This window comes from Geotrypetes seraphini, chromosome 9 (genome assembly GCF_902459505.1).
Source record: "Geotrypetes seraphini chromosome 9, aGeoSer1.1, whole genome shotgun sequence".
Classification (NCBI taxonomy): domain Eukaryota; kingdom Metazoa; phylum Chordata; class Amphibia; order Gymnophiona; family Dermophiidae; genus Geotrypetes; species Geotrypetes seraphini.
In genome coordinates this window covers 151018245-151042654 of record NC_047092.1, presented here as the reverse complement: position 1 = coordinate 151042654, position 24410 = coordinate 151018245, and the positions used below count along the sequence as shown (strand labels likewise).

The 24410-nt window shown below is 43.7% G+C and overlaps 1 protein-coding gene across 6 annotated transcripts in view; it reads left to right on the top strand.

Moving 5' to 3' along the window:
* TFDP2 (transcription factor Dp-2) overlaps window positions 1-24410 on the top strand; it is a 125288-nt gene that overhangs the window by 17321 nt on the left and 83557 nt on the right. For 2 of the 6 annotated variants that reach the window (XM_033959718.1, XM_033959716.1), the window contains exons 2-3: window positions 11635-11740; window positions 16008-16076. Coding sequence is in view for 2 of the 6 variants with exons in the window: in XM_033959716.1 (XP_033815607.1) it covers window positions 11635-11740; window positions 16008-16076 (175 nt within the window). In the remaining 4 variants the exon portion in view is untranslated. The remainder of the gene's footprint in view (window positions 1-11634; window positions 11741-16007; window positions 16077-24410) is intronic. The other 4 variants (XM_033959719.1, XM_033959717.1, XM_033959720.1 and 1 more) reach the window with 2 other exon arrangements.

The window sequence follows — 24410 nt, the reverse complement described above, 5'->3', positions numbered from 1 at the left end:
ACCAATCATTCTGAGATTCAGGCAATTAATCAAAAATTAAGTAAAATTCACGACTGGCTAAACATCAATAAATTATCACTGAGCATCTCAAAAACTAATACCCTCCTCTTCCCAGGAAAAGAGGGAGCGCAACTAATTTCCCCAATCATTATTGATAACATTCCACTATCATCAGTCACTACTATAAAAATTTTAGGTGTTCTCATAGACAATAAATTGACATTTCGACCTCAAATAAGCGCCTTAGTTAAAAATTGTTTTTATAAATTGAGAATGATCCGATCATTAGCCCCCCTTCTCAACATTAGTTCTCTCAATATTTTGATACATTCACTCGTTATATCGAAATTAGATTACTGCAACTCACTTTTAAAAGGAATATATCATAAAGACTTAAAACGTTTGCAGTTGATTCAAAATACTGCTATTAAGATAATTTCAGGAGCAAAGAAGTATGATCACGTAACCCCTCTTCTTCAAAATGCCCATTGGTTGCCAGTCTCACAAAGAGTAACATATAAAATCGCCCTTTTAACATTCGGAACTCTGCAGTCAAATGCCCCAGCCTTCATAGACAGATTACTGATCCCATACGACCCACCAAGATCCTTAAGGTCCATATCTCAATTTAACCTCAACATTCCTTCCCTAAAAAATATCGGCACACGCCGTACCTCAATTTTTTCAGTCACAGCCCCAACAATCTGGAACACTCTTCCACTATATTTAAAAATGGAAAAAAACTTAAAAAAATTTAAAAGTAACTTAAAATGTTTCCTTTTTAACGAAGCTTTTAACTGAAAAAAAAAAAAAATAAAGAGGCACATTTCAGACATCAAATCATTAATACTAGTATTTACTTTATACCCTTCCCCCTAATTCCTTTTGTGTTTACCTTAAATGTTTCTTATTTTTATTTTATCAATTGTATTTCTTACCCCCTTTACCAATCGTGTCTATTGTATGCCTGTCTATAATTACCTAATACGTCAGTCATGTCGATCTTAAAAGTTTGTATTAAATGTTTTATTTTTTATCTGTAAAGTTATTTTTATTCTGTACAACGCTTTGAAGAAACGAAAAAGCGTTTAATCAAAAATTGAATAAACTATAAACTATAAACTATAAAGAAGAGCACCACAGGAGAGTGTGGTGTAGTGGTTAGAGCTACAGCCTCGGCACCCTGAGGTGGTAGATTCAAATCCTGTGCTGCTCCTTGTGACCCTGGGCAAGTCACTTAATCCTTCAGTTACCCAGGTACTGTGGGCTCGCCGGGACAAATAGGGAAAATGCTCGAGTACCTGACTTGTAACCTTTTCTGAGCTCCTTGGAGAGGATGGGTTAAAAATTGAATAAATAAATAAGGTGTCCTAGTGCATATTAGAAGGGAACTAATATACACTAACACATATATGCTATCAAATTCAGCTTGCCCTGGAAACTCAAGCCAATTGCTTTGCCTGCTTTACTTGGGTAGCTTAGCTTAGACTAGAGAATTGCCCTGTTCCAATAAGAGATTGAAAAGATGGAAATTCCGAGTTGGTTCTCCCACCTCTCGCCTCGGCGTTATCCCACGTACAGAGTGAAAGCAGCCACATGGAAGAGTTTCTTTTTTTTCTATCAAACTTGTCCTGAACTTTGAACTAACCCAACGGGGTCTCTGAGCTCACATAGAGACAAAAGAAAAGGGCAGAAGGGGGTGTCTGGAGGTTCCCTGTAGCTTATGGAGAAGAGGAAAGAGTAAGATGGAGCCTCAGGTGGACTCATTTCCCCAAGACAGATTCCTGCTACCTCTAAAGCGATAGGGATCCAGTAAATGTAAATCAGCTAGTGTCTTGGGAAACTTCCTGTTGTTCCTAGAAAAGAGTGAATGAGAGTTGTTCAAGAAAGAATGAAGTCTTTGTGCCAGTGGAGCGAGAAGAGTAAAGTTCTTGTAAATACTACTGTGGCCATTCAGGAAACCATAACTACCTCAAGTGTTCCTTTTCCTACCTGTCAACTTGATCGATATCTATTCATGTTGTTTGCCCCCTTAGGGTTACTAATAAATTGGAGACAGGACAGAAGGTAGGATGCTGTACAATGGGAGGAAGAGAAGAGAGAGGGAGAAATGCTGGATCATGGTAGGACAAAGGGACAGGATGATGCTGGTTGGAGGGTGGATTGGAAAGGACAGTGAGATTTTAGGGTGGGGAGGGGAGAAAGAGGGAGCAGATGCTGGGCAGGAAGGATGAAGGGAGGGAGAAGCAGAGGCAGTTGTAGTGAGGGAATAGAAGAAGACAGGAGAGAGAAGAAAAGACCAATGGACAGCAGCTGCTTGAAGAGTTTGCAGAAGACAGGAAACCATAAAAAAGAGAGACTGGAACCAACTTGATGTCTTTGTGTTGCGTTCAGCAGAAAAGAAAATGCTGTAGCTGGTGGGGATCCCAAAGCCCTGCCAGCTGAGGGCCTCCTCTAAAAGTGTCAAGAACTCCCTTCTACCAAGCGTAGCAGTCACTGGCAGCATCCTGGAGCCACTGAGGTGCCAGCATCTGTGGTTTAGTGTCGTTGCTGCTGCCTTCCAAGCTTGGTAAAAGGAAGTTTTGATCACCTTCAGACTTCAGCTGACATAGCTTGAGGGTCCTCATCATCTGGAGTATTTATATTTTATATTTACATTAGAGGCTCTGGCAGAGACCCATCTATAACGTATGTATTCTTTCCAAATTAATAAAGTGTCTTTGCTTATTTGTAAATGGGTCTCTACCAGAGCCTCTAATTCAGTAGTATAATTAAATGGAATAACCACTTCTGAAGTTTATGAAGACGGGCGGGGATGGAAGAGATTAAGAACATAAGAATTGCCGCTGCTGGGTCAGACCAGTGGTTCGTCATGCCCAGCAGTCCGCTCACGCGGCAGCCCTTATGTCAAAAACCATTGACCTATTTGAGTCTAGCCTTACCTGCTTATGTTCTGGTTCCGCAAGAACTTATCTAACTTTTTCTTGAATCCCTGGAGGGTGCTTTCCCCTATGACAGCCTCTGGAAGAGCGTTCCAGATTTCTACCACTCTCTGGTAAAGAAGAACTTCCTTACTTATGTACGGAATCTATCCCCTTTTAACTTTAGAGAGTGCTCTCTCATTCTTTCTTCCTTGGAGAGGGTGAACAATCTCTCTTTCTCTACGATGTCAATTCCCTTCAATATCTTGAATGTTTCTATCATGTCCCCTCTCAGTCTCCTCTTTTCAAGCGAGAAGAGGCCCAGTTTCTCTAGCCTCTCATTGTATTGCAACTCCTGCAGTCCCTTAACCATTTTTGTCACTCTTCTCTGGACTCTTTTGAGTAGTACTATGTTCTTTTTCATGTACGGCGACCAGTGTTGGACCCAGTATTCCAGGTGGGGGCGCACCATGGCCCGGAACAGCAGCATGATAACCTTCTCAGTTCTGTTTGTGATCCCCTTCTTAATCATTCCTAGCATTCTGTTCGCCCTTTTCGCCTTCGCCGTGCATGGCGCGGACAGCTTCATGGACTTGTCTACAAGTATTCCCAAGTCCCTTTCCTGGGGGCTCTCTCCGAGTACATCACCGGACATCCTGTATTCGTGCATATGATTTTTGTTACCGACATGCATCACCTTGCACTTATCCACGTTGAACCTCATTTGCTATTTCGCGGCCCATTCCTCGAGCGTGTTTATGTCTCGTTGTAGATCTTCATAATCCTTCTGTGTCCTCACTTCTCTGAATAACTTTGTATTGTCCGCAAATTTAATCACCTCACTCATCGTACCAGTTTCCAGGTCGTTTATAAATATGTTGAAGAGCATGGGCCCGAGCACTGAATGGGGATGGGTTTGATTTCCGTCCCCACACAACTCTGTATCTGATTCTTCTTGTTTTGGATGTTTTTTTGGCAGTTGGCTGCACTCGACAACAGCTTGATTTACTGCCCATATTTGCAGTCTGTTTATGGCACCTCCTCCTTTTGACTGTCATCAGCTCTAAATGATCCTTCAGCCTTGGATCCAGTAATGTTACTGCCAAGTGTGCTCTGTAATCATGAACAAGGCCAGCTCAAGGGACTGTAGTACCCTGAACCAACCTATATTTCAGTGCCCTCTCTCTCCCCTTGGAGGGCACACCCTCCCTCTCAGGCCCCCTTCCCCTCATCTACATTTAAATGCAGATGTCTCCTCTTGAGAACCAGCAGTATTTCACCTGCTACTATTTATCATTTCTAAAGCGCTGAAAGGTGTACGCAGTGCTGTACATGTTCACCTAACACTATCCGCACCTTCTCCAGTAAAATGCTCTCTGCTGCGCCCCTGTGGCAAAGAGGAAGTTATGTCAAATTGGGGTGGGGCACAGCAGAGGGAAGATGTTGAAGCTGGTGCAGGTAGTAAGAACATAAGAATTGCCACTGCTGGGTCAGATCAGTGGTCCATCGTGCCTAGCAGTCTGCTCACGTGATGGCCCTTACGTCAAAGACCAGTGCCCTAACTGAGTCTAGCCTTACCCACGTACATTCTGGTTCAGCAGGAACTTGTTAGGTGAAAAGCTGCCAGTGTTCAAGAGGAGACATTTAAAGGTAGACCGGGGGGGGGAGGGGGGGGAATTTGAAAGATAGCTTGAGAGACAGAGGGTTGTTGGGTGAAGCAGGCTTTTGGTGTCCTATGCCAGTTCCTCATAAAATATCGATCCAGGTGATCACAGACTGATTCCTTAAGGATGTTATCACATGTCTGAGCTTGCAATTGTCAGATGTAGTGAAGGTTTAGTATCTGTCAATAGTTTTTTTTGTAGCCCTGTCAAATGGTTCCAGCACCATAATAGCTTCTGCCAGAAAGGAGTCACCAATTGCACACCTCAGCCACTGCTTGTCTTAAATACTGCATAACGTACTTAACTACTCTTGGAACACCCTGCAAAAATTAAAGAACTGCTTCCTATATCCTCATTCACCGTTAACAATTCTCAATGGAAATGGAAATCTTGAAAATCCGACTGGTTTATAGCCTTTGAGGATTGTGGTTCCCCACCCTGGCATAGAGACATCTAGAAACACTGTCGGCCTGCCATATTTCAGGCATCACAGACGTGCAGATGGACTTCCTAAGCTATCACCACCTGAAGACTAGAGAATGGGACCACTTAGAAGAGAACCCTCCATGGATTTGATAGTGATAACTCAGATTGCCAAGGTACACAGGCTCCTCCACAGATGGAAAATGAAAGGATCCAGGAGAATAGATGCCCTGGCAATTCCGTGGCCTCACAGTGAGTTGTAGTACATATTTTCCTCTTTGGCTCTTGTAATCCTGGTGGCCCCAGAGTGTCTGAGGCAACACTTGGTATTGGTACTTGGAGAAGCCAGCAGTAACGTAGCTGTTTTGGCTTCTGCAGGTCAAGAGATTACTGCAACAGGGAACAATAGAGAGGGAAGATCTATCTCCATATTCACTTACAGCCTTGCTCCTGAAGGGCAAGGCTAAGGAAGTTGGTGTTGTCATTCCAAATGATCAATGCCATTCTGAAAGAGAGAAGAAAGTTTGCCTCCTTGGCATATATTTGAATCTGGAGGATTTTGATGCCTAATACAGGGAGAGACGTGTTTCCTCATGGAAGGTTCAGATCTCAGACATTTTAGATTTTCTGCTGAATGGACTGTGGGGGGCGGAGCTGACATTTAATTCTATTAGAGTAGCTACACAGACCTGTCATGCAATAGGGGCTCATAGCAGGGTTTTAATAATAATAATAATTTTTCTGCTAACACACAGGCAAGTTGGGGATATCAGACGACCTCTGAGAAGAGTGGTGCCGTTGTGGCCCTTAACACTGTGGGAGACTCCTTTTGAGCTTCTAAGGGCAGGATCCATGGGGAACATATCAAGAAAGTCTGGTCTTCTGGTTGGTATTATTTTGACCAGGAGGGTCTTGACGCACTAGGCCTTTGCCTATAGCTAATTCAAAATACTGCAGCTAGACCCCTAACAGGTGCACACATCTGCAACCATGTACGATTCTGTTTAAGCTGCACTGGCTGCCTATAATAAAGTGGATTGAATTCAAGCTAATGTGCCTAGTTTTCAAAGCCTGGCATCATTTACTTCCTGGCTATCTTCATAAAAACTAATCAATATCAACCCAGTAGAACTCTAAGATCATCATTCCATGACCAATTTGAAATCCCAAGCCATAAAGTAATAAAACTTCAAGCAACAAGGAAAAGAGCCTTATCATACGCGGGTCCCTGCTATTGGAATTCCATGCTTCATGACTTCTTTGAGGGACTATCTTGCTCCTCCTTCCGAAAACTATTGAAACCTATTCTCTTTCATCTTCACTATGGATCCATTCAAAGTCCATTAATGAACGTCTCTAGCGAAATATTGTGTCTGGCGCTAGCCTTTCTTGGATGATAAATTGAGGCGTTTGTTCTGTCTGGTGACAGGTCAAAGACGCGCGACGACAAAGGCGCACCGACAACCCAGCGCAGACAACTGAGCACAAGGCGGAAGCGCGTTGAAGAAAAAGGGCTCCAACGAGGGGAGTGGGGGGTTGTAACCCCCCACATTATACTGAAAATTTCACTAAAAAAGAGGGAAAAAGTTAAGTTTCCAGTAAATAAGGTGGATTACTACCTCCCAAGCCCCCACAACACCGGCCGCGATCTCTGTTAAGTAAAGTGGGGGGGTTCCTCACCAACACCCCCCGTCGGAGCCTCTTAAAATACTGTTTTTCTTCGGCGTGCTTCCGCCTTGCGCTCAGTTGTCTGCACTGGGTTGTCGGCGCACCTTTGTCGTCACGCACTTTTGTCTATGAACCGTTCTGTCTATTGAGGCAGAATGTAACTCAGAACTATAAACTGTCTAGAGTTTACTTTAGTTTAATTTTTAATCTTTCTCGTTTTCCTGTTATTAATATTTATAAATTTAGATTGTTAGTTTAACTATTCTATCTTTCTTTATAATGTAACTATAATACTCATTTTCTTGGATCTTGAGGGTTTTTATTTCTTTGCCTTCAATGATCTTTACTTTCCATAGGATACTTTCTTTTCCTCCCTCATGTTATATATCTCTGTGGTGTTAGTGATGTCTTCTCTTGTATGCTTAATTAGATTGTGAGCCCGTTCGGGACAGAGAGAGTAGCTCAGTGCCTATATTTAGGATTGTAAACCACTTAATACCTATGTTCAAGTGGTATATTAAATGCAATAAATCAAATCATATCTAATCACGGCAAAGGGTAGGGTGACTTTGCACATGGTACCATCCTTATCATGAGGCATGAAGACCAGCAAGCTAACAGGGTACTATATCTCCTGGACATTAGGAGGACATTCTACAGATAAGTGAAGATGATTAAATCTATTTGAAAGACAAACAGGCATTCTGTTCTCTTTGGCAGTCCCTGAAAAGGTAAGGTTGTTTTGAAAATCACTTTTGCCAGATAGATAAGACACTATCACAGTGGATTATGGTTCACATGGATATGAAGATCCAAAGGACTTGAAAGTGTCACTCAACAAGGGTGCAGCCCCTTTCCTGTGCAAGAGTACACAGTAGGTTTGTTCTGCCAGAAGACATTTTTATCTATCTTTATCTCTTTTTGTAACATATGGCCTGGTAGCCAGAAAGCAAGCTGTCTTTGAAGCAGCAGTTCTTGTAACTATAGTGGATTCCTCCTATTCCAGAGTGAGAGGGTTTTGAATGTCCTTACTTGTCTAGACTGGGTATAGACAAAAGAGGAAAGCACGGTTGTAGGCCTTATCCTGATAGCTGCCATTCTTTGAGTCCTATGTGAAAAAAATCAAAACTTGTAGCTTGCTATTCATTTCTGGGCTCCTTGGGGAGGATGGGATATAAATCAAATAAATAAATATTAATTGCTATTATGTCAGGAAGAGCCTTGTATCTTGAGATGTTAAATAAAGTGAGCTCAAAAGACTTCAGCACAAAGCAGCTTAAGTGCAATTGCAAATTAAATAAAAGCCACCATTAATATTATAGGCTCAGTATTAAAGAGGAGAAAAACAGAATAGTAAAAAACTCAGACAAATGTCTGAGAAAAACCTGTTCTTCATAAACTTTAAGTTATAAACTAAGGATAGGTTCTGACTAACAGAAACAGAAATGTTAGTTCATGGCCAGACCAGTCCAAGAGCTCACCCAAGGAATACAGGGGTACTGGAATTGAGAGAGAGGAAGATCCTATGGGTTGCAATACTTACTAAATAAAAAAAAGAGAGTGCATATATAAGATTGTATACATCTCCCAGAGAACTCCATTCCTCAGATCAGCTGCTCTTAGCTTTACCCTTCTCCTCCACTGCCAATTCCAGACTTTGTTCCTTTTAGCTAGCTTGGAATAAACTACCCGAGTTTGTCCGCCAAGCCTCTTCCCTTACCTTGTTTAAAAGCAGACTGAAAACCCACCTTTTTGATATAGCCTTCAATCCATGATCCTAATTCTCTGCCCACCATCCCAGCCAGCTGATTAACCGTTCCCCTTAACTGTATCCATGACATCCTGTTTGTCTGTCTTGCCTGTTTAGATTGTAAGCTCTTTTGAGCAGGGATTGTCTTCTTTGTGACTCTGTACAGCGCTGCGTACGTCTGGTAACGCTTTAGAAATAATTAATAGTAGTGGTGTGTAGAGTTTCAGTCTTTGGGAAGCAGAGCTGAGATTGTGATGTCATAATGCCTCATTCCACCAATAAGAGCCAACCTCATCAGTGATGTCACAATGGCTTGATTGTCCTGTACTCCCCCCACCCTGCAACCCAGCCAACTGATTAACCGTTCCCCTTAACTGTATCCATGACAACCTGCTTGTCTGTTTAGATTGTTAGCTCTTTAGAGCAGGGACTGTCTTCTTTATGACTCTGTACAGTGCTGCGCACGTCTGGTAGTGCTATAGAAATAATTAATAGTAGTAGGACAGGAATGTGCTCTGTTTCCCTCTGCTGGAGGAGAGGTTGTATTTCCACTGGCCTGGCAAGACTGAAGGGTTTGGAGCCACAGTAGGTTCAGTGCAAGAAACTGTGTATTATCCCAGGACAAGCAGGCAGCATATTCTTTACGCATGGGTGACGTCACCGACGGAGCCCACGGTACGGACCTTTTTACTAGAAAGTTCTAGTTGGCCGCACCGCGCACAGCAGTTTGCTCTGTATTTTCTCATACTACTGTAATCATAATCCTGATACTCAAGATTTTTTTGTGAAAAAAAATATCAAAAGTAAGACCACTGCAGAGGGAAAGGGAATAGTGTTTGATGTACTGACTTTCTGTGGTTATTATTAAAGTGGTTTACATGTTATCTACAGGTACTTAGGGCTCCTTTTACAAAGGTGCGCTAGCGTTTTTAGCGCACGCACAAGATTAGCGTGCACTAGCTGAAAAACTACCGCCTGCTTTAAAGGAGGCGATAGCAGCTAGCAAGCGCAGCATTTTAGTGCGCGCTAAGCGCACGCAAAAATTGCTAGCGCACCTTTGTAAAAGGAGTCCTTAGTTTGTACCTGAAATAATAGAGTGTTAAGTGACTTGCCAAGGGTCACAGGGATCAGCAGTGGAAATCCAGTCAGGTCCCTAAAGGATAGGTACAGCAGGTGGACGAAAAGACAAATCTGTAATTGCTCCTGTCCTGACCTAAAAACCACACCAAAATTTTTTTCTCTTTGTGAAGCTCTGAATCTTTTCTGTCCCTTATGGAACCCTTGCCTGTGACGGGGAAGGGAGGGTTCCTGTGATTCGTGTTCCCTGCCACCGTGGTTTCTGTTTCCATTACGAATTCGATTTTCGAACACAGAGTCAGGGAACACACTGGCGACTCCCCCCCTCCCTCACCACCACTGCTGCAGCAGCTCCTCCTCTTCAAAGCAGCCTGCTAAGGAATAGCGACCGGCTATAGCGAACCTCACAGGCCGCTCTCCACCTCAGTAGCATGTTTCCTCTGACGCATGGGATCGCGTCAGAGGGAATGTGCTACCAAGGTGGAGAGCGTCCTGCGAGGTTCGCTACAGCCAGCCACGATCCTCAGGCTGTTTTAAAGAGGAGCAGGCCAGAACGGGAACAATACAGGCAGGCAGGGGGCCAGAGGGAGAGGGAAAGGGGAATGACAGACAGAAAGGAAGACAGACAGACAGTGGCCAAGGAGAGAGAGAAAGAAATAAAGAAAGACAGGCACACACATCTATTCTAACACGCGTTAATGTAATGGGCTTAAAGACTAGTGTATATATATATATATTTTTTATTTACATCTTCCTTCCTCTCAGACACTCATCCATACCCTCATCACTTCTTGCGTAGACTACTTCTCACTGGCCTTCCGCTAAACCATATTGAAGGATTGTAAAGAAATACCGTATTTTCACGCATATAACGCGTGCGTTATACAAGATTTTACAAACTGAGCATAACCATGCATGTTATATGCGTGAGCGCGTTATACAATTGTTTTCTGTCTTGCTGGCGCCCTCCTCCATCTTCCTGCAGCGTTCGCTGAAAGCCGCAGCAGCGACTTCCATGCGCCTCCTGCGGCTGGGAAGCGTTCCCTCTGACGTTGTGACGTCAGAGGAACACTTCTGGGTCAGCCGCAAGAGGCACATAGGATCTGCTGCCCGCGGCTTTCAGCGAACGATGCAGGAAGATGGAGGAGGGCGCCAGCAAGACAGAAAACACCGCATCACAATAGAATGCATTACAGTAGAAAACCTGGGAAACAAAATGAGGATCATGCGCGGTATACGCGTGGGCGCTCTATACCAAAATTTTCTTACATAAATTCCTTGTTCCCGTGCACTATACTCGTGTGCGTTTTGTACATGTGTGCATGTTATATTCGTGAAAATATGGTACTTGAAAAAACAACATGTAAATAAAAAAATAGTGTGCATTATTTATGAAATGACCCTCGTATTTAAAACATTTTTAATCCGCCTTTATCCAAGGCAGCTTACAGAGTTCCATACACAATAAAATTACAAAATAAAAAGACATATATCAAATAGAGGAAAATGCAGAGTTACAAAAGTCTGCCTGCATAGCCACAATATGACTGCATTCAAACTGTTCTTGCCATCATTCTTCAATTTAATAAACCATTTACCTGTAAAAACTTAATTCAACTACTGTTATATAGGCACTTTAAAAAAAGCTTGAACAGGTAGGTTTTAAGCAACTTCCTAAATTGCAGGAGGTTTCTACAAAGACATAATATATCATCTCCATCTCTTGGTTGGTGAAAGGCTGCCTGACCATTGAAAAGTAGTCCACCTTTCACAGATGGTCACACCTTTCTGTTATTATCACCCAGTTCGCCGCTCTTTGACCTCCTATGACAGCCTCTGGTGACAATGAACAATAAAGAGGAGGGAATTGTCAATTCACTAGTCTGTGTGAATGACCATTCAGATTGGGTAAATTAAGCTCTTGTGCTGTGGGACCAATTGTAACATAACATAGTTTTCAGCCCTTAGGCAGATAGCATCATGCTGACTTTGGATCTGTAACCAAATTCCTTTATCTTCTGCCAGTACCTCCTGTAATACTGGGCACTCATTTGTTTTTCTGTTGCATTGGCTCCTTGCATCCACAGTGAAAAAATTAAAATGGTATTCTTTTTTTTTCCCCCTCTATCAGACCCTGGATACTCTTTTGAATTTGGCATCCTTAGTTTTCACAGAAGCTTTGCACGACCTCTGTGTGCTGCACAGTGAATCTGCAGAAGTGTGGCCGACAGAATACAGTAAGTTACATTCAGACAGTGAAACTGAAAGGAATTGTAAATTTCAGGCCCCAATGCAACAAGCAGAGGTTCATAAATATCTGTAATAACTTCCTGAACATTTAAATTTCATTCCGCTTGCTTGCATTAGGATTCTGTTGGCACCTGCCATCTTCTGTTTATTTTTCTGGGTCACTTAGAGCTAGATTCACTAAGCAAACCGATCGTGCACCGATCGGCTTGCGAGCCAGTGTTCCCGCTAAGCTGCGCTGGCGTGCGCTGGCGCACAAAATATTACATCGCAGCGCACAAGTTTCTCGTCACAGCGCACACGTGCTTGCAGGCAGGCGAGCTGGCAGTCCATGTAACGCGTCGCAAAGGTAAGGGGAGGCTGGGGGAGGAATCGGACGTCGGGGTGGGGGTGTTTTAATGTATTTATACTTATTTAATTTAGCGTGTAGGCCTAAAATTCCTTTGAATACCTCATAACTTGCTGGCGCCCGATATTTTTAGCTCACAGTGAAAAAAGTTTGCTCACAACACCCGCCCGCTTAGAGGGAATACTGCTTGCGACCCGATTTCCTTCTGACACGATTCACTAACCTCTGTCCTGATCATCCTCTGATCCGTGCATGCAAATGAGGGGGAATGGCATTCAAATGTAGGCAGGTAAGCGATTCACTAACCAAAAACTGCAACACCGACTGGGCTGGCCGATCAACAAACAAGTGACTGCTGGGGACCAGTTGTTCACTGCTTTCCGACTGCATCTCCTGCTTTCTGCCCCGACTTTCCTGCTATCTGCCCTGACTTTCCAGCTCTCGTCTCCTGCTCTCTCTGCCCCGAGCACTGCCTTGCTTCTGCCCTGACTCTCCTGCTCTCTCTGCCCCCAACTCTCCTGCTCTCTCTGCCCCGAGCGCTTCCCTGCTTCTGCTGCGACTCTCCTGCACTCTCTGCCCCCAACTCTCCTGCTCTCTCTGCCCCGAGTCCTGCCCTGCTTCTGCCCCGGCCTTCCCCCAAAGTGCGAACCCGTGGTTTAAACCCGTGGGTCTAAAGCGGGTTAAAACCACAGGCTCACAGGGCTCGCAAAAGTTAAAAAAGTTAGTTATAAAAAAAGGGTTGCTGCTGTTTAAGCATATGCAGACCATCTACAGATGACAGCTTAATGTTTTTTTCAAGTTTATTTTATTCTTGATATATCGCCCGAGGGCCAAAACATGAACCATTGTATTTTGCTTAATCTTTTGTCAAAGAGGCAAAATACAAAAGTGCATTGTCTCCTCCCTAGCTTTCACCTAGAGCTGCTTTTGCTCACGTAAACCCCCCCCCCAACCTTCACTCAGTTTCTGGCCTATGTAACCCCACCAGCCAGCCTTTACCCAGTTTCTTTTCCCTTAGCTGTCTCTGGCTATAGAAGAAACAATGAAATTCTGGCTTCCCCCTCCACGACTTGGCTCTCTGAAGGCTTGAGCCACACCGTGCTGGAAGTTCAGATTGGGCTCGTGGTTTCAAATTCTGAAAGACTTGAAACTGCAAAACCAACCCAAACTCCTGGCCTCATGTGGTTCATGCTTAAAGAGAGCCAAGCCATGGCAGGGTAGCAGGAATCCCACTGTAAGCAAGACAAGAATTGCCAAGCTTCCAAAGTCTAGAAAAAAGTACTTGGTGTGCCAGAGCTGACATCAGAGGGAAGACTTGCAGGTCAGCCACGTGCAGCATGCAAGAGCCACTGCCTGCGTCCCTGCAAACAAGTGAGGCTGAAGGCAGGAAGGAGCAGCCTAGGCCCTGAAGGGAGCCAATAAGTGAGAGAGGGGATATCAACTTGGGACAAAGGGAGAATGCAGGGAGAGGAGCACATTTGAACATGGGAGGGACAAAGGCTGGAAGGCAGGGAAGGGGGCACAAACTTGGGACACAGAAGGAAGAGAGGGGTCATGAACCTGGGACACAAAGGAGAGAGGAAGGGGACACTAACTTGGGACGTGGGAGGGAGGGAATAGAAAGGGAGAATTATTTGTCATGGGTGTGTGAGTGAGAGGGAAAGAGATGGTGCACATGGGGAAAGGAAGAAAGAGGAAAATTGGGTAAAAAGAGAGAATGAGAGAGAGGAGCGAGGTAGAGATACATGGAGAAGAGAAGGCTGAGAGGGAGAAATGTTGGATATGATGGTGGCGAGGGAACAGGGACAGATTGAAGGAGATGCAAGGGGGAGGAATGTTGGACATAGATGGAGGGAGAGATGTGGCATGGTGCTAGAGAGGGGTGATATAAGGAGAAAAGTTGGGCATAGGGCTGGTGGGCAGTGGTGAAAAATGCTGCACATGATTTGGGAGTTGAGAAAGGGAGAAATGCTGGATATGGCAGTAGAGGGGGTAGGAGAGATGCACCATGGATCTCTCTCTCTCCCCACTCCCTTTGTAGCAAGGGAGGGAATGAGAGAAAGACAAATGGAAAGTGAGAGAGAGGAGACATGTTGCCAGTGAGGGTAGAGGAGAGAGGAAGAAAAGTTGGACTCATGGAAGGACAGAGAGAGATGTTGATTGCATGAAGGGAATGAGGTCCGGAGAAGAGGAAGCGTGTAAAAGGCAGAAAGAAAAAAATATTGGATGCACAGTCTGAAGGAAGTGGAACCAGAGACTAAAGAAATCACCAGACAACAAAGGTAGGAAAAATGATTTTATTTTAAATTTAGTGATTGAAATATGTCAGTTTGAGAATTTATATCTGCTGTCTATATTTTGCACTATATTGTCTTATTTTTCTTTAGCTGTTACTGAGGTGACATTGCATCTGCCTTGACCTCTTTGAAACTCTCCCTGAATATAAATGATAATAAACATTTTCTGTGTGTATGTGTTTTTTAAATTTTGTGGTTACCATGATGCATTGTTAATAAGATTATATTGTATGTATATGAAAAATGAATGGATGAAATTGCATTACAATTAATACTATTATAATGGGGGTGGGGTCAAGGGTGGAGCTTGGGTGGGGGTACTCGGTTGATATTTGCTAGTCTTAGGGCGTACTTGGCTTAAAGAAGTTGAGAAACTGATCTATGACACTACCGTAACTCCATATTCTCTGTAACAGCTCCTACTTTATGTAATGATCTTCCTGTCTTATCTCCATCATGAAACCTCTTTAGCTAGATTTAAATCTGGCCTCAAAACTTTTCTTTTTAAGGATACTTATGATATTTAATAAAAGGTTTTTTATTATAATTGTATTATTATTACATTTTTCTTTTTCCCTTTCTTTTTCTCTTTTAGGTTTGGGGGTGGGGTGGGGTTCTTCATTTTACCCATATAATTTACCTTTGTTTACTTTTCTGTTATGATAATCTATTTATTTCCCTCTTTCCATTTGAGTTTTCCATACCTTCCCTCATCAGTCTTTGTCTTGTCACGCCAATTGTTTTTATTGCATTGATTGTTTTTAATCTAAATTATTTTTAAATTGTAAACCGCTCAGATATATGATGTGCAGTATATCGAGATCTAAATAAACTTGAAACTTGTTGGGGGGGGGGATTTAGTGCTGGTTCTTATGCAACCTTCTGATGGGCTCCTCGCTGCTCATTGCTAGATTATCTTCTGTAACAAAAAACAGAACAGGGCTATATACCTTTTCTTTTTTCTACTCCTTTGGGTATCCAGCTCATTCAGAATGAGCCTCTACTAGACACCATACAGGGTCTTTTCTCCTATATTTTAACTTTAACCGATTCATTGCAGCAATGTTCCTTGGCCCTGGCCCTTGGCTCTGTACAAAGCTTCTTAGTATCTTATAATCACAAACCCTGAATCTAGCCACAAGGTATTGTCACTGTGTAATGACTAACTCCTCCCTATTTCCTGAGTCTGAGAGTGTTTCGATTTTAGACATACGACTTGCTTTTTCCAAACCTGAGCTCAGGGTAAGTTACGTTCAGGTATATGAGTTATTGCTCTGCCCAAATGGCTTCTGATTTAAGTTTTATCTGGAACAATGGAGGGTCACAAACTGTTGGTGGCAGTAGTAGGATCTGAACTCTTGCATCCTGGTTTACAAACTATTTCTGTAACCACTAAGCTGCTCTTCCACTCTGCAGCATCCCCAGCTGAGCCAGGGAGTAGAAGATCTGAGCTGGGAATTTAATCTAGGTCACTCCCCCTACTCAGCTGGCCCCGGTATACTGCACTTTCAAAAATGATTTTGTTACTGACTAGTTTCACAAATGTATCTGAGCAAATGGTCCTTTTTTGTTCCAGTTCAGGTTCAACATATTTTGCTTGTTTTTTTACAGAGAGAAAAAGATCAGCAGTATTTCCTAGATCTGAATTTTCTGTTTTATTTCCATTAACAGTTTCGCACGGTTAGTATTATTTCAGTATTTGTCTTTAACTGCACCCTTTCATGCCAGCTTCCAGGCCTCCCTTATAAAGCTGGAAGCTCTAGTCTTCCCATAATCACATTGTTGATCAAATTAGCACTGGCATGCCTGATTCCTACATAGTTTCTGAGTATCACTTTGAAAGTCAAACAAACTTACTGATGTTACAGCAGAATGCATTCAGTATACTGTATACTTAGAAGGGAATAAAATAAAGATGATGTACCAGCTAGGTGATAGGTCTTTTTAGAAGATGCCCTGTTTCAGGGCTGTAGCCAGCTATGTGCAACCATTGCATCTGCACAGGATCCAAGGGAAGTTGTCCATTGGCTTCCTTTGTACAGACGTCACCAAAGTGTGTGTGGGGGGGGGGGGGGGGGGAAGGAGCACACAGTGTGCATTTATTGCTTGCGATGTTCCTGCCCTGTTTATAAGCAAAACCGAATGTAGCCATGCTAAAATTATGTTACCAAATTTTCTGGAGGCAGTTTTTGGGGTTTTTTTTTTAAATACATGTGCAGAAATTGAAAGAATGAGATGCTCACACAGGAAAAGTTAATCTGGGCTCTGTATTTAGCAAAACCCCACAATTTCTGCTGTTATACTTCAGAAAGAACCGTTGCACTCGTAGCCCTTCCCTGATTGAAGAAGCTCTAGTTTTTTATATTGGAGAGCAAGCAGGGTTCCTAGCTCAGGAAAATTTTATTAATTTTTTTACTGATAAATTAACTTTGTGACTGATGCATGTTTTTATGTATGAAATGGGACTGTGTGTTTTTATGGGTCTGGCAATTTTTGCCTACATTTTTTAAAAAAGAAAAAAATCTCCACAAGTCTCAATATTTAGTGAATAAAAATTTAAAAACTAAAAAACACATTAAAGTGCACTGAGTGCTATCCCTAATTAATCTGATATCATAAAGTGCTCAGTCACCAACCAAACAGTGTCATAAAAAATGCCAGCGTTGGTTGAAAGAGGGACCATCAAGGTCCAACTAGCATTCAGGAACCTGTTATATAAATTGCAAATCATATCTTTCCAACTTTTGACCACACTTTCTGACTCTTTGGATTACAATGTTGCAGGCATATCCATTCTCTCCCTCCTTTCCCCTTCCTCTCTTCTTTACATCAATCTATCACTCAGTACAGCCTCTGCTCCTTATACCTCCCCCCCCCGTCAAAGACTTAATACAGTGTCACTAACCCCCCTTTTTACAAAACCGTAGCGGTAACAGCTCTGACACTCATAGTGCAGTTTTGTAAAAGGAGCCAGGAAGGGGGGGGGGGCGGGATTAATTACCTTCAGCTTTCAAACACTTGCTTTTTGCTCTATCTTCTTTGGAAATGTTCCCCATGGTTTATCAAATCTCCCTGTGATTCAGTCTAATATCCCAGAACTTAGGCCTAGACTCACTAAACTTACAGATCTGGATCGTTGTTGAGCGATTCTTGGCTGAGTTTTGCCGAGCGACTCATTCACTACAGATGCTGTAAGAGCGATCGAAACTCATGCGCAGAGTATCCTTTTTGTTTATTGATGCAATCTACGCATGCGCTAGCTCTTTGCCCTTGCTACGTAGTTAGTGGGCGGGGTTTATTCCCGCACCCCATTGGTGGCAAAGCACAAGCAAGCTCAAAAGAAAGGGGGAGGGGTGGCTGCAGTTTAATTTTGCTGGCCCTACGAGTTGGCCATTTTTTAAAAGGAATGATTTGTGACCGACGCAGTGAATTATTTTGTGTAGCCAGATTATCGAACAGAACACACTTTAAACCCGCGGGTTAAAACCACGGGCTCATAAGGCGCTTTTTACAGAATATATAAAAAAGGAATTCTTACGCATATGTAAAGATATTTTACAGTTTTATTTTTAATTTTGATGGTTGTTTTATATGGGATTGTAACCTCAATACTGATATTTCAGGGCAGGAGAGTCGGCAAGGATAGCCGCTTCATTTCAGATTGGCAAACCAAATCGGTGTTTCTTCTTCTGCTTAGTGAATCGATGGCTTCCTACTTTTGCATGCCATTTCCCCTCATTTGTATGGGTGGATTGGATCAGGTAGGAGATTGATCGGGCAGCAATTTAGTGAATCGGGTCGGGGAATGATCGATCGTCGGGACAGGATTGGAAGGTTTAGTGAATCTAGCCCCAGGGGTGGGCAAATGTTTTGACTCATGGGCCACAATGGGTTCTTAAATTTGACAGGAGGGGCCGGACATTTTTTTAATCCTCCCCAGTACATTTTTAAATCCCCCCAGTACCTTTATAAAACACCCCCCGACCTGTTGTACCTTTTTAAATTCCCCTTATAGCCTGGTGGTCCAGCGTGTATTGGCAGGAGCAAGCTTTCCGCTCTCCTGCCTGGCCCCACACTGCTCCCTGAATGGCTGCCGTCAGTTCTCGCGAGTCCTGTATTTCTTTTGATTACTCCAGAGCCTATCACCTCATAACTTCATCCTATGCTTTCTCATTCCAGAGCTTCCTTACAATTGAAAAGAGACTTGACTCGTGTGCATTTACACCGTGTAGGTATTTAAACATCTCTATCATATCTCCCCCTCCCGCCTTTCCTCTAAAGTATACAGATTAAGATCTTTAAGTCTGTCCCTATACGCCTTATGATGAAGACATCAGGCTAGCCCACTACTTCTGAGTTTATTCTTTTTTAGACAAATGAATCTTGCCAGAAATTGGTAAAAGCTAAATTGAACATTGTAGTGGTCCTTTTATATTCATCCCCATTATGTTTATAATTCTGTTTTCTCTGGCATTTTGAGCTTTATCTGCCTCAATCTCTGTCCTGAAAATTCATAACAGTTTAACTGTAAATCTTTTTATGACTTCAGGGTGCAAAGTTTTTAGAACTGTTAATGTTGCACCACTGATATTGCTGGAAATGAAACGTATTACAGTAAATGGGTTTCCTGCCTAACCTTTTGCATTTGTAATGGGTTGAATTAGCACACGCTGGAGCTATAGTTTCATTCTTAAAGCTTCAGGCCTAGCTCCAGTGTATTCTTGTTTAACTATGCATTCATAATTCCCCCCATGCTAGCCTCAAAAACAGTGTGACATTCAGTCTGCAAACTCTTGAGGAGTTTTCTTGGTAAATTTAACGATGAATAGGTGAATAAGGTGTTGGCCATTCCACTATTAAGTGCTACTGATTGCTGTTTGTCACGCTATTCATGGCCTATTACAGTACGACTGAAGTAGCTAGCTCCATTATCACCCTCTTCTGAAACATTTGCCTAGAGAGCCTGCAAACATTTGCTTGCTTGAAGTTGTATTAGGCTGGATACTTGTCCCTTTGAATTGTTTTCATTATCCAAAACTCTGAAATGAAAGCATACCTGAGGTACCAGTTCACATTCAAATCCTACAGCCCATGAGGTCGGACCGATTGTGGTTAAAGAAGCTAGCTTTAATGCAGTGGAAGGAAGAGCTGTTCATCTAATTTCTATTTCTTCAAGCAGTGAGACTGTTTGTTTGAAGCGAGTCCATTTAAATTCTGAAGAGGCATAACCAGAGCTGATGGCCCAGAGTTAGAATTTCCAGTCCATATACTTTCTTTCTTAAGGCCAGATCTGGACTGCCGTAGAAAAGTCGTCAGGGTTTCCCAGGCCTCGTCAGCAGCAGATAAACTAACAGTGCTGTGCTGTGAAGGGTCACTGACAGGGGTTTCCCACGCTTCATCGACAGAAGAAGAACTAATTGACCAGGCCAGGCCAGAAGATCAAGATGATATGGAAAGAGCCAGAAGTGAATGAGTGAGTGAGAGCAACAGGTATGAGAGGAAGAGGGGATGTATGAGTGAGAGGAATGCGTCAGAGTGGGCCAGGAAAGGAGGCTTATCGCATAGCAAAGCCATATTCATAGGAACAAGAGACCAACCCTCCCCCCCCTAATTCCAAAAGGTTTAGGTATCGCATATATTTCTTAGAAGTAAGTGTTAAACCTGGCGTTTCATCTGACAAGTTTATAAAACAACCTACTATTTCTTAAGGGTTAATTATTTCTAGCATTAAAGTTAAGGATTACCTTTTTTTTTTTTCAGCTGGACTAGCCAAGTTTGCTACTAGCATAAGGTGGTAACTGATGGCGGGTAAGACCAAAATGGCTCCTCTACCCATTAAGGTTGCCAGGGTTCTCACTATCATTTGAAAATGTTTAACCCTTTATTTGGCTTTGTTGCTCAGAAGCAACATGTGTCTCTATGGCTCTTACGGGAGATCTGCATCTCCAAATGCCTGTTACCTTGGCACTGTTGCTCTCATTCAACATCAGGTTACATAAAGCAGCCGTTTCACCATCTGCTAATTAAAGGATTAATCGGACATATGAGCAAGTATGTGACGGAATCCATTCAATTCCAGGTCTGGCACTTGCCTGTATTCCTGCTCTTGAGTAATCGATTATTGTGTTGCCCCCCCCACCCCTGATCAGTGGATTCTAATAGAGGCCATCCTGAGCGTCTCTATTTTCCTCCCTACAATGTTCGATCATCTGAACTCAGTTTATAGGTGCGGTGGAATAGAATAAGGTTAGAGAGTTCTGTTGGTGACACTGATGCACCTGTTTTCCTGCAGTGTCAGTAGTGAACAAGCAATTCTATTAAGGGGAAGTGGGCCGCTTATTTGGGCGGACTCCAAGAAAAATTACAGCAATCTGTTCTCAAAGTATACACAAAAGAGCATTTGTCAAATTGTGTTAAGCAAATTCAAATTAAAAGTGTCAGGGCTAGCAGCTATAATTTAAATATTGGTATCCTGGGGGAGGGGCCATAGCCCGGGAGATAGCCTAAGGTAGGCCATTGATAGGAAGGCAGCACTATCATTACCCCCTCCCCCCTTTTATCAAGTTGCGCTAGAGGTAGCGTGGGCTGGCGAGGTAAGTGCTCTGACGCTCATAGGAATCCTATGAGCGTCAGAGCATTTACTGAACATAAGAATTGCTGCTGCTGGGTCAGACCAGTGGTCCATCGTGCCCAGCAGTCTGCTCCCATGGCGGCCCTTAGGTCAAAAACCAGTGCCCTAAGTCTAGCCTTGCCTGCGTATGTTCTGGTTTTAGCAGAAACTTGTCTAACTTTGTCTTGAATCCCTGGAGGGTGTTTTACCCTATGACAGCCTCCGGAAGAGCATTCCGGTTTTCCACCACTCTCCGGGTGAAAAAGAACTTCCTTACATTTTTACGGAATTTATCCCCTTTTAACTTTAGAGAGTGCCCTCTCGTTCTCCCTACTGCACCGGCTCGCGCAAAAAATCTCTTGCACAGCTTGGTAAAAGGGGCCCTAAGTGAAGCGAGGTGCAAATTTGGGAGGGGGGGGGGGGAGATGGCAGCAGTTGTCCCAAAATACATCTGTGGTTGCAGCCTCATTTTGTCCCCATTTTTTTTTTCAGGCCTGGCCAGGGGGATGGGGGTGGGAGGGTAGAGTTACAGTGACATACAGAGCCCTCTCACCTTTTGAATGTTTCTGCCTGGAGCTGCAAGAAAGAGGAAACAGTGACATCATGGAAACATGAAAGTAGATAATGGCCAAATCCATTCAGTCGTGTCCGACCCTTGGCGAGGACTGGCCTATAGAGTATCCAAGAGTCGGACTTGACTGAATGGATAGCAGTAGTAATGACCAAATGGTAGATAAGGGCCATCCAGTCTGCCCATCCTCAGTATTCAAGTTTATATTAGGTGTTTATATACCGCTTATCAAGGTTTATCTAAGTGGTTTTACAATCGGGTACTCAAGTATTTTCCCTATCTGTCCCGGTGGGCTCACAATCTATCTAACGTACCTGGGGCTATGGAGGACTGAGTGACTTGCCCAGGGTCACAAGGAGCGGCATGGGGTTTGAACCCACAACCCCAGGGTGCTGAGGCTGTAGATCCAACCACAGCGCCACACACTTTTCTTTTTCCTACGAGATCTCACGTGCCAGTCCCAGTTTTCTTAAATTTGGATGCCAAGCTTGTCTCCACCACCTCCATGGAAGGTTATTCTGCATGCCCACCATCCTTTCTGTAAAAAAAAAAATCTAATATAATAAAACGTTAGCCGCGCATGCGCACTCCATCTGCATGTTCTGTTTTCCGTGCGCTGTAGGGCACCGGTAGGAGTGCGCATGCGCGCAAAGCTCTCTCTCTCCCTTCCCCCTGAGGCGGATGTCGGCCGCAGCGGCTGTCGGCGGCCCGAAGCAGATGTCGGCTGCGGCGGCTGCTGCAGGCTGCGGAGGCTGCTACTGGCCGCGGTGGCTGAACACGGACAGCATGGATTTTCAAACCCCCCCAACACCACAGCCGCCGCTGTACCTTTTGGCGGCCGAGCCCGGACAGCATGGCTTTTCAACCCCCACCCACCACCGCCACCGGTGTACCTTTTAAAACCCTCCCCCCCCCAGCTTTGTGTTTAAGGCCTGGCTTCTTTAGCCAGCAGCAGCATTTAAAATTTGCTGCTGTTGCCGGCTTCAGGCCTTCCTCTCTGGCGGGTCCTGCCTACTTCATGTTTTCATTCCCCTCTGTGCCACTATTCCTCCCTTTGTGCCTCTCTGTGTCCCTATTTCTATGCTCCCTCCATACCCAGCATCTCTTTGCTGTTTTCCTGAACCTTCCCAAGTTCACTTTCTCTTCTATCTCTTCCTTTCCTCATGCAACCCCCCCCCCCCAGCATCTCTTTTCTTTCCTTCTCTCCCTTCATGATCCAGGGTCTCTCTCTCTCCCCTTTGGTCTAGGATTTCTCTCTTCCTCCCTTATTACTTCAAGGAATCTCTCTGTCCCCCTCCTTGGTCCAAGGTATTTTTTTTATTTTTTATTTTTTTATTTAATTTTTCTATACCGTTCTCTCAGGGGAGTTCAGAACGGTTTACATGAATTTATTCAGGTACTCAAGCATCTGTCTGTTCTTCCCTCCCTCCTTCCTTCGTCCAGGATGTCTCTCTCCCTCCCCCCCTTTTTGCTTCCATGGTCCAGAGTGTCTCTTTCTTTTCACCCTTACCTTCTTAGTCAAAGGGAAGTGGGGTGGGAGGGAAATGCTGCAGCACAGGGAAATGGAGGGGTAGAAAAAGGAACGGAGGCGTACTGCTGGGCAGGGGAAGCAGGAAAAAGGGGTTGATTGGCAGGGGAAGAGGTGCTGATGGACAGGGGGGGCAGAAAAATGAAGGCAGGCCTACTGCTGGACAGGGGGAGCAGGAAGGAGGTGATGATGGACAGGGGGGAGGTAAAACAAAGGGAGAAGGGCTGCTGCTGGATAAGGTGAGCAGTGATGGGGTGGTGGAGGACATAGGGGAGGGAAAAGGAAGGGAGAATGGACAGGGGAGCAGGCAAGGAGAAAAATAAAGAAAGAAAGAAAGACAGAAATACAGAAAGCGGGTAAGGAGAGAGAAAAAAAAAATAAAGACAGACACATACACATATATTCTAGCACCCGTTAATGTAACGGGCTATAAAACTAGTTTCCTTAGATTACTCCTGAGTTTATAATGTCCACTTCATCTTATGCCCTCTCATTCCACAGTTTTCTTTTCATTCGAAAACATTTCACCTTCTGTGTACTAATGTCATGGAGATATTTTATGTATGTGAATCATGTAAACTGTTCAGTTTTAAACGGTATAGAAATTTTATAAATAAATAAATATTTAAGCATCTCTATCATATCCCCCCTCGCCTTCCTTTCTTCCAGAGTATCCATATTGAGGTCTACAAGTCTGTCTCCAAATGCTTTATGAGAGACCACTAAGCAATTTTGTAGCGGCCCTCTGTACCGACTCCATCCTGTTTATATACTAAATTGCTCACGGTATTCTAAATGGGGTCTCACCAGAGGCTTAAAAGGGCACTGTGTTTTTCCTGCTGGCTATTCTTCACCATGTACACCAGCATCCTTCCAGATTTTGGCTGTTGCTTTTTCTACCTGTTTGGCCATCTTAAGATCATCAGACACAGTCTCCCCCCCCCCACCCCATGAGAAGCACTTCATCACTATTGTGTTTATAGTGCTTCCTCTGTTCCTGTGGCCATTGCTGCCTTCTGTTGATGTACTTCCTGTTCAGAGGATGTAGGAGCTGCAGGGATAGAGAAGCCCTGCAACTATTAGAGTTGCTCTGGCCTGAACTTCTGCTGCTGGCTAGGAGAGCTAGGGTTGAACAGGACAGGGCAGTATGGAAAGACATGAAGGAAAATGGGAGGGAGGGAGAACTGAAGAAAAAAGTGGATGGGGGAGGGAAGACGATGGGAGGGATTGCTGAAGGCTAAGTGGATGGGGAAGTGCAAAATGTTAAGGGTATGGAAGGAGAAAACAAAGATGGGGATGTGATGG